We start from the raw sequence: 11,116 nt of genomic DNA on the forward strand, positions 1-11,116 counted from the left end.
CCCAAAATATTCACAGATGATAACAATACTCCCTAATGCAAAACTTGAGCGCAGCTCTATATGTGTTCTCATTTCATGACATAGTAATGAGGCAAAGAATTTGAGAGGGACATGTAGCGGAGTCAGCAATCGTCAAAAATTTGATCTGCGGGTCAAGCGCATCGGCTTTTATACATGACTCGTCAAAGGCTGCGGTGTAATCGCTGGTGTCGTGCGACTTCCAGAAAGTACTACATGATTCATGTTGTGCATAAAATCAGGTTAAAAAACAATTGCAAACCATCACAATCGAAGCAAGTGTGAACGAGACCAAACCAAGTAAACCAAATAAGCGCAAGCAAGAGCTGACAATAGTATAAAATGAGCGGTCTGGCTGAGACCAGTTACGAGCACGCACCGAGCGGTTGGGCGGGTCCGCATGACACCAGTTTCCTGCACACGTCACTGAAGCGGTCACTCTCATTGGTCTCCGCTATTTGCGGCGCGCGTCTTTCGTATCCCACTCCGCATTTGCTTTTTCATGTTTCGCTGCTCGTTCGCTCAGTTGTGCTGCCGATGCCTCTGATGCCAATGTTCGCCACAGGAACGGCCACCTAAGTGCTGCGCTCTAAAATTAATTATATTGCCGTTATATTACGTTTCATTACCAAGACATCCCAGCACGCCTCAACAACATTATCGGTGGGCCCCTCCCGCAGTCGAATTTTGTAGGTTTAATGCTTGTTAAAGCATCACAGCTTAAAGCTAGATATATTGCTGCTAAAATGAACAAGCTTGGGAGAGCAGGATTGGCGACACACACTGCTAATGTTAAACAGCAGTAATGGCACTTGCAGCAGTCATTCATATTATTGGTTACATAAACATCCACATAAATATCCAACAAACAAGTAAAATGTACACTGATGTCATAAACCTTCACAATACTGCATCCAAAATAGCTAATGAAAGATAAAATTTAATAAAAAGCAACAGAAAAGATACACATACAGAATCATTACAAATATTTACATATTTGTATACATAGGACAGAGTAAGACTCCATGCTGGTTTGCATGCCTCTGTGTGACACAAGAAAGGTTCAGCAATATTTACAGGGCTCTCATTGTAAGGCACTTAAAGTAGAATAATTACAAGAAGCAGTCACAGCATCTACTGCTATCTATACATGCACAGCTGTCAACGTTACACTGTTCATTACCATGTCAATGTTAACACAATATGTAACACAAACACTTCACAGGCAAGCTGACGACCCCTATCATTCTATCATGAAACCTGCTGCTGTTGCTTCTGCTATGCAGAAAGCCTCACAGCGATTAAGAGGTTAAATAATTTTATGCCAAATGTTGGTCACCACTATCATTGTTTATCGCTTTATATATCTGAAGAAAAAAAAAGGCTTATGATATCCAGCTGCATGAATGAAAATATATTGTCAAATGTCAATATGGCTGACCATCACAAACATTATTTTCTTTTTTAGACATGCTGCAGTAAGACAAGCCCTTTTGTAGAAACTGTAATCAAGCTTTCTATAAACCTCAGGCTGCAGTGAAATTTATGGTCACGCTGCTTTTACCAGTGCTCTTGCTTTCACTTCAACGTAACTTGTTTGTATTAGTTTTAATTATTAAAAAGTTTAATTATGCTGCCATTGCTTTACAGTGAATTGTTTGAAGCACACGGTTATGAGTAGGCCATACATGAGAACTCATGCACACACAGTAATGTGCACTCTCAAAGGAAACACCTAAACAGTAATAAAGTGAAAATGTTCAACTTAATCAGAAAAAGAGGGCCTTGTTTGAAGCACCAGGCAGGCATCTGTGAATATAAGTATAGTGCACATGCCTTCATATCACATCTCAGCTGAAACTGACGACAAAGTTTGAAGTGGATGTTACCTTTAAGAGTGGAATGTAAGTGGTGTACACAGGCATATTGACTAAGTATAACATAACTATAGCTTTCTCCCCCAGTGTGAATTCCAAAACTTTTACATCTTTCACACTCCGAATTTAGCAACAGGTTTGCCCTGGATGTGACTGTACACTGTAAATTATAGTTTGTGTAGTTAACACCACTCGAAGGGAAGAAAGCGAATTCTTCATAAAGTACACATTGAACAAAGCAAGACACACAAGCAGAACTTTGAAACTTGTGTCTATTTTTCATGTGTAATTTCTGATGGTGGATTACTGTGAACCAGCCAGATGGCCCATCTTAATTTGTTCAAACATGCAACTGATGTGGCTTACTGTTGGCGTATTTTGCTGCTGAGCACGACATTGAGTGCGCTAAGGTTTTGATGTATCGTAAGAAATGCCATATGACAGAATAACAGGTACATGAGGTATTTGAGGACATAGTGACAACTTCCCAAAAGCAACAATATTCCAAACAAGAATAGAAATATTTGTTTCGAATCTTTTACGTTGTTTCTTATACCGCTGTTTTCCAAGACAGTTGAACAAAACCATCCTCAGCCTCGACTACTAACTGAATTCAACTTCAATAATGACTGCATGCTCAGATCAGATATCTGTGTGTGTTGAATGCTTCCACAATAGTAGCCCTTTGAGTTTTTAGCATTGTGTGGCTGTTCGTCTCTTTCTTGGTGATGCCCCCCCCCCTCACCCATACATAGCAGTGTAGCAGGTTCATGTTCAGAACTAGGACACCACTTTTAAAGTGACACAGCCGCAGAAGTTCACAGCTAGCTACTCTCGGGTTGTGAAGGCACTGTAGAAGCAAGCAAATCCATTACTTAGGAATAGCGTCTAATGACACTGTGCATAGAAAACTTAACTGCTGAATTGGCCACTTGATGCTGCTCCACAATGGCCATAATTCGCTTTTCATGATTCTCACTCATCACAGCCTTCATCTGCTGGAGAAACTCAACGGCCTAAATGGCACCCGACCACTGGCAATGCTTATTTCTCTTCGGTTAAGATCATAATTGCCCACAAACTGTTGTCTCAGCCCAAAAAGAAAAGATTTGGCGACATTCAAGATGGTAGCAATCTGCCAGTCACCGTTGTTTGCGAGTGAGGCAAGACACAGCTTCATCTCCTGTGTCAGATTGCAAGCCCTTACTTTCAAATAAATTTGCTAAATAGGTGACAAAGGGGTTAGTGAAGGCAAAGTTTAGAGCCTAGACAAATAGAATGTGATGTTAATGCCTATGGCAAATCGAAGCCGTGTCCTCAAAAATCTTGTGCACCTGGTATGCCTGACATCTACTATGGTGGTCCACTTATAGCTTTTTGCAGAGTGTTGTGACACATTTCAATGACTCAGCATATATATATATATTAAAGGAACACTAAAGGCAACTACTAAGTCAAGCTAAAGTGACAGATTAGTGCCAGAGAATCTCTAAGGCGTCAACATCATTGCAAACAGAGCTTTACTAATCAAGAAATTGAGGTAAATGCAGGACATGATTAGAGACTCTCCTGGAGCATTCAAGCACTTGCCCGATGACGAAAGCACTCCTCAGTCAAGTTCTGGCACTAGTACTCAACTACTTGTAGCCGAAAACATCCTTGTACTGTATTATAGGATGAAATAAAATGCTACGTGTCCAGTTCTATTTCATATTCAGAAAAAAGAACTCATTGAATTCACTCTTGATAACGACGCGGGCGGTCGAAAGGTTTTGTTTTCGCTCGACTCTGCGCCGCCCACGCTTTCGCATTTCAGTAGTTATCGTGTAGTGCTGCGCTGGTTTTGCTGGCTTGTGACACTCACACAAACTGCAAGTAGCAAGGAATTCAACTTGCATGTGATGTTGTGGGATGCCCGAACGGTCTATACCACTTGACCAAACAGCTGCAGCGGCGAATCCGCCGCTCTGTCTTGGCTAAGTACCGCTGTCTGTCGGCCACCATTTTACACACTGGCAGCAGCACAGGGTGATGATGGCTAAAGCCCATTAATTTAGTGATGGCGTATGCAACGTCACCACTCCCCCGGTTGGGTGGCGGGAGATTTGAATTTCCGAAAAGGTATTCGTACCCTTTAGATGTATATTTCCCATAAACAAAGTGTCTTCTTGGCACGAAACATGCATTACGAAGTTTCTGCAATGGTATTTAAACAGTCCATGTCGACTTAGTATTTGCCTTTAGTGTCCGTTTAAATCCGTTTTGGTTTTGCTGCACATCTGGCAAAAAATGCATCTCACTAAGAAGAGGAGGAGGAAGCTAATATGATATAGTACCACACCTGTACTGAAGCACTGTGAAACACACGTGGCAATCATGTTTTTCATGCAACAATTCTTCTAAACAGCATTACACTTGGTGCGTCAACAGAACTTTGAGATACACTAGACTCCAAAGATGAATTCTGTTAAGAGGTAGCTTTAGCTCAGGCCCATCTCCGACGCGGCCTACTCAAATACATGTAAAAACGCAAAAATGTTTTTCTGAAATAACTCCTGGACCGATCTTAATGAAATTTGTAGAGAACAAGTTAAATTCTAGTGACTGTTGATCACAGAATTTTTATTTAGGTCTTGAATTTTGTTAAAAAGAATTTCGAAAATTCGAAAATTTGAAAGAAATAGAAGTACGAAGTTTACAGATTCATAGCTATGCATAAAAAAGATATCTCGGTTCTGTAAACGGCATCCATTAGATATTCAAAGCGGACAAATTCAATACGTCATTTTATATCTTACGTGAATTCGTTAAGTTGTTTACAAGGGTTCTGCAAAAGCTGTATTTCCATATTATTAAATTTTTTTTAGATTCATGTGTAAGATATAAATTTTGTCCGCTTGAGATGTACTATTAGATGCAATTCACGGAATTGTATTATGAATTTTCGTTGCTGAGTTAGAGTTGTAAACTTGATAGTTTCGTTTTTGAAAATTCCTGATTTTTGCCAATTTTTAATTAAAAATCCGATACCAACAGTCATTAGATTTTAAGTTTTTCTTTCAAATGCAACAAACCCTGTCAAATTTGGCGCAGTGGTTGCCGAGAAAAACGAATTCTCCTTTTACATGTATTTAGATAGGAGCACCCGAGCTAAATTTTCCCCTTAAGCTTAATCGTTCAGTTCAGTTGAACATATCGCAAAAATAGTAAAAGGCACCTGGCCACTAGGCTGGCATGTACTTTCTTGTGACAGTGTGAAGCTCTGCTTAGTATCCCATAGATTCAGTGCAGTTCTGTTAAGCTCCACTTTCCAAGGCTTCTTCACACATGTCTTAGGCTTACTGAAGATGTAGCAACTTTGTTTTCTGTTGTGACTGTTTTAGCCTTTGTAAACAATGACAGCAGTTCAACACGCAAAACAGTCAGCTGTGGTTGGTGTGAGGCCTGTGGTCTTTATACTTGACATACGGTAAATACACATCAAAACCAAAAGAAATAAGGTTGTCAAAGAAGACACGATACCTAAGAGGAAGGACATAAAAGTTGAGAAACTGTGCAGGTGGCCAAACTATCCATTCAACCTTATAGATGGCACCACCTTTAAACCAGAGCTCATGGCTCAGTTTGGCACAGCTGGAACGCTCTAGCAAACCCACCGTGCCAAAGTAAACAACAAGATTGATGGGTGAAAACACGACTTGGTCATAGAGCACCTTCAGCAAAACAGTGCGAACGGACCGCCCGAGCATCCACCGGTCGAGTAAGACATACCTGCAGACAAAGCGGCACAACCAAAGAGCCGATTGATGAAGTACTCATGAGTTTATGATTGTAATGACTTCATACATATCTTTCTTGGGATTTTTCATTGCTGCATATTCTACGCTAAATGCATGCTGATACCTGCTGATACACCTTTATAACAATATATTTTTTTTTTACACAAACATGTGCGTCACATTTTTTTTAGAACCATTTTTGTTAAATCAAAAACACCTAACTCCTTTTTCTTCATACGTCACTGATGGTCCAACAAAATTAGGCAGTGTGCTGTGTATGTTCCGCTACACAAACCCTTCGGATGATTACACTGGTTGAGGTGAAGGTGTATACTAAACAATGCAAGAGCTGATTTAAGGTATCTGCAAGGTTAGCGACTTGGAGGAATACAGAATAAATACCAATATCTTGTTACAAATGTTGACACGAAAGCTCAGCAAAAGTTACATGCAAAAAGCATTTTATCGCCTTCATTTGACACTGGTGGAACTTTACTCTAATTCATCCAATATGCTAAAATAACAGAGAAGGTTGGGGCAAGTCAGTTCTCACCAATAGTGACACACCATGCCAGTAGTCAGACCAGCCGCTGCCATGTGCGATGTCCGCACTGAATTGATGGCAACCTGGTGGCCGGACATAACTTCGTAGTGCTGCTGGACGAGGTCACCGACAATGCCCATGACTGTTGATATTGTGGCGTTGGTTGCCACCAAGTGGCGGCCGAAGAGCACATGACCAAATTTTCTTAAGAAGTGCACGGCTCCATGTGTCATCGGATGAAGTCGTCGAAACCGCACCTTTCGCACTATATTCTAATGCTGCAAAAAAAAAAAAAACATGATTTTATATTTTGCTTAGCACATCTTCATTATGATGTATATTTTTTAGTGATTGTATCATTCTCGAAATTAGTTTTTATTACTGTTGTTGTTCATCTTGTTATGCTGCATTTCATTTGTATAGTAGCACATTTTACGCTTTTCTGCATACCTACTTCTGTGTATGACCCCCCCCCACCTTACGCTCGAAGCAGAGCATGTAAAGTAATAAATGAATGAATGAATGAATAAATAAAATAAATAAACGACGCATGATATTGCCTTCAATTAGCGTTTGTCGAAGTTTATATGCCCGGTAAACTGGAAACTTCGTTACAGTGGTGCTATACATTCGGTGAGCTAAAATTAACATAAGGCTATCACGAGCTGCAATTACTGGCAAGTTCGCAGTGCCCTCCTTATAAGCAATTGCCGCAATTAAAGCAAGTTTATGTGAACTCCGTGGGCTAAAACAGTTAAATCTATAGTGTCCTAATCTAGCACACTACAGCTAAATCTGCAAGCGCAAGTGAACACACTTACGCTTGCTGAATAAACATTGTTTATTCAGTTTCGTAAACGTGACAGTTGTGTAAACATCTGAATTCTCAGAGGTCGTGACAAGCTAAACTCCGTCTTGAGTTATATATCCCCTGTGTTTAAACTATGGTGTTAGAATGGCTGATTTAAACTTTGCACCACGAGGACATTAGACGGCGCAAGGTCAATTAAAACGCACTTCACAGAGAAGATGAAAAATCGAAAACAAGGGCTTCAGATGAAGGCTACTACAAGGCCAGACTTGGAGCTTACCAGACATGCAATACATGTGGTTCTGTGTATAAAAGTACTGTCCCAACTTAAAGCTGAAAGAGGATCTCAGAAAAACGGCATGGTAATATGCGTGAGTGGGTTGCACTGCTAGCAGAATGAATGAACACGCGACATCGGCCGTACACACAAGGTGGCCTGACCGAATTACTACAAGCCCCTAAATACAGGACCCTGAATATTTGGCTGCGCGTGTTCAAAAAAATTTTGCTCTCACTGCTGAACTGTTCTTGCTCAACTTTTGCAGAAAGATCGCATTTTGGCGTTGACTTCATTTAGTTAGTACAACACTTGGCATAGTTAATCGCCTGGTTTCTAAGAAAAAAGTGGAAATTTGCCTGCGCTTATGAAGATGCGAGCTGCTGCTGCAATGGCGCAAGCGTAAACTTGATTCGCCAACTGTCTTCACCTCCAGCCATAGAGTTTCCTACAAAAATTGTGGGAAACTCTATGCCTGCAGCACCTGCAGGAAGCAGCGTTTCAGGGCGGACAGTCGCCTGTTCCGGGCAACTCTATAGTTCCAGGCATGTTCCAGGAGCGCGCAACACGCGGCAGCCCTCCCTGAAACGCTGCTTTCTGCAGGTGACGGCAGGTGGCGAAACAAGTTTATGCCAGGGCTGGCTTTTCAGACGCCATTTCCCCATAAGTTTCTCGTTTTTGTCTCAAAAAACAAGCAACTAATCGAGCGAAGTGTTATACTAAACGAAGTCGACGCCAATATGCGATTGTTATGCAAGATCTGAGCAAGAACAGTGCAGCAATGAGCGCAAAATCTTTTTTTTTTTTTAACACGCGCAACCAAATATTCAGGACCCTCGTGCTCGCCGCAAAACATCAATTTAAAAAAAAAGCTTTTGAGAACAGCAGGTTTTCGCAAAATTCCGGAGAATGCTACTAAAAGCGGACAAATAGCGGGTCAAGTAACGATCAGGGTACCTGAATGCTCTCTCCCTCGCCGCCGCTTCGTGCAAAAACAATCAGCTGTGGTCCTTATGATATATATCACTCTTAAGCAAAATTACACCCTATTGCCACACAACGATAATTGTCATCTGTCTTGCTCGCGTTTCCTTTCTTTAACGCTGCGAGCCCGGTACTTCCCAGTAACGAACAGCATGTGCGTTATCAGCACGACATACTCTAAAAAAAGTTTGCACTTTTTGGGGTGTAATCTGCCACACAACACTCTTAAAACGGATGCACCCTTTGGGGTGTATATTTGTCCCACAACGATAATCGTCATCTGCCTAGCTTGCGTTTCCTTTCTTGAAAACTCGGCGCTCGCTACTTTCCTGTCGAGAATGCTGCGTCACACTGTTAATGCGCGTGCCGTTCGTGACTGGGAAGTACCGGGCTCGCAGCGTTAAAGAAAGGATACGCGGGCAAGACAGATGACGATTATTGTTGGGGGACAAGCTACGCCCCAAAGGGTGTAAATTCTTCTAAGAGTGAACGATAATCGTCATCTGCCTTCACTCTTAAAACGGTTGCACCCTTTGGGGTGTGTATTTGTCCCACAACAATAATCGTCATCTGCCTTGCTGGCGTTTCCTTTCTTGAAAACTCGGCTCTGGCTACTTTCCTGTCGAGAATGCTGTGTCACACTGATAACGCGCATGCCGTTCGTGACTGGGAAGTACCGGGCTCGCAGTGTTAAAGAAAGGAAACGCGGGCAAGACAGATGACGATTATCGTTGTGGGACAAGATAAGCCCCAAAGGGTGTAAATTTTTCTAAGAGTGTTGATGCGTTTCCTTTGAAAACAACGCGCCCGCTACTTTCCTGTCGGGTATGCTATGTCATGCTGATAACGTGCATGCCATTTGTTACTAAAGAGTACCGGGCTCGCAGCGTTAAAGAAAGGAAACGCATCAAGGCACACTCTTACACTCTTAAACTTCGGGGTGTGTATTTGTCCCAAAACAATAGTCATCTGCCTTGCTGGCGTTTCCTTTCTTGAAAACCCGGCTCTGGCTACTTTCCTGTCGAGAATGCTGCGTCACACTGATAACGCGCATGCCGTTCGTGACTGGGAAGTATCGGGCTCGCAGCGTTAAGGAAAGGAAACGCGGGCAAGACAGATGGCGATTACTGTTGTGGGACAAGATACGCCCCAAAGGGTGTAAAGTTTTCTAAGAGTGTAGGCAAAGTTACACCCTTTGGGGTGCATTTCTGCCATACAACGATAATTGGCATCTGCCTTGCTTGCGTTTCCAGTCTTGAAAATGCCGCGCCCACTACTTTCATGTCGGGAATGCTACGCCATACTGATAACGCGCACGCCGTTCGTTACTGGAAAGTACCGTGCTCGCTGCAGCGTTAAAGAAAGGAAACGCATAAATGCAGATGACGATTATCGTTGTGTGGCAGAGATACAATCCAAAGGGTGCAAACATTTTTAGAGTGTACACTCTTAGAAAATTTTACCCCCTTTGGGGCATATCTTGTCCCACAACAATAATCGTCATCCGTGTTGCCCGCGTTTCCTTTCTTTAACGCTGCGACCCCGGCACTTTCCAGTCACGAACGGCGTGCGCGTTATCAGTGTGACGCAGCAATCTCGACAGGAAAGTAGCGAGCGCAGAGTTTTCAGGAAAGGAAACGCAAGCAAGGCAGATGACTATTGTTGTGGGACAAATATACACCCCAAAGGGTGCAATCGTTTTAAGAGTGTAGCATTCCCGACAGGAAAGTAGAGGGCGCGGCGTTTTCAAGAAAGGAAACACAAGCAAGGATGGCGAATATCGTGTGCACTCTAAGTTTACACCCTTTGAGCCGTATCTTGTCACACAATGAACGTCATCTGTCTTGTCCGCATTTCCTTTCTTTAACGCTGCGAGCCCGGTACTTCCCAGTAACGAACGGCATGCCCGTTATCAGCATGACATAGCATTGCCGACAGGAAAGTAGCGGGCGCGGCCTTTTCAAGAAAGGAAACGCAAACAAAGCAGATGACGATGAACGTTCTGTGGAAAATATACACCCCAAAGGATCGAAACTTTGTGGCAGTTATACACCGCAAAGGGTGTAACTTCGTCTAAGAGTGTACATGTCAGCAGCCTTCCTTTGACAATGGCTGTGAAGCTTACTATCAGACACCCACCGATAGATACACTCTTAGGCAAAGTTACACCCTTTGGATTGCCCCTTCTGCCACACAACGATAATCGTCATCTGCCTTGATGCGTTTCCTTTCTTTAACGCTGCGAGCCCGGTACTTTCCAGTAGCGAACGACATGCGCGTTATCAGCTTGATAGCATTCCCGACAGGAAAGTAGCGGGCGCGGCGTTTTCAAGTAAGGAGACGCATCAAGGTAGATAGCGATTATTGTGTGGCAGAAGGGGCACTCCAAAGGGTGTAACTTTGCCTAAGAGTGTAGGCAAGGAGTGTGTGCCAGCCCAACGAGCTTAGTGAACAGAGCTCATGATGTTCATTATGAAGGGGTGGTGATATTACCAAGACATCGTGACAATAACAGAGGCGGCGTGTGATGCGCTTGGTCGCAGGACTGAGGTGCCGATGCGCGAAATTCTTACTCAAACAAAACTACACCCTTTGGGTCGTATCTTGCCACAGAACAATGGTCATTTGTCTTGTCCGCATTTTCTTTAACGCTGCGAGCCCGGTACTCCCAAGCCACGAACGGCGTACGCGTTGTCAGCATGGCAGAGCATTCTAGACAGGAAAGTGGCGAGAGCAGCGTTTTGAAGGAAACGCAAGACAGACGACTATCACTGTGTGGCAAAAAATACACCCCAAAGGGTGTACATTGTGTTTAAGAGTGCACTC

At 42.9% G+C, this 11,116-nt stretch overlaps 1 protein-coding gene across 2 annotated transcripts; it reads right to left on the bottom strand.

Annotated features, from left to right (window-relative positions):
- Positions 1 to 938: 938 nt before the first annotated feature.
- On the bottom strand, positions 939 to 7,818 carry LOC142559526 (mpv17-like protein 2). Of its 2 annotated transcripts, none has more exons than XM_075671118.1 (3): positions 7,666 to 7,818; positions 6,228 to 6,496; positions 939 to 5,666 (listed from the first exon to the last, which is right to left on the bottom strand). In XM_075671118.1, exons 2-3 carry the CDS (start codon positions 6,449 to 6,451, stop codon positions 5,318 to 5,320), a joined length of 573 nt encoding a protein of 190 aa, XP_075527233.1. In that variant the 5' UTR covers positions 6,452 to 6,496; positions 7,666 to 7,818; the 3' UTR covers positions 939 to 5,317. The 2 variants fall into 2 exon arrangements, with proteins under 2 accessions (XP_075527233.1, XP_075527225.1); XM_075671110.1 differs by lacking the exon at positions 7,666 to 7,818 and adding an exon at positions 7,310 to 7,468.
- Between the last annotated feature and the right edge of the window lie 3,298 nt (positions 7,819 to 11,116).

The sequence above is a fragment of the Dermacentor variabilis genome, chromosome 1, assembly GCF_050947875.1.
Source record: "Dermacentor variabilis isolate Ectoservices chromosome 1, ASM5094787v1, whole genome shotgun sequence".
In the NCBI taxonomy this organism is placed as follows: Eukaryota; Metazoa; Arthropoda; class Arachnida; order Ixodida; family Ixodidae; genus Dermacentor; species Dermacentor variabilis.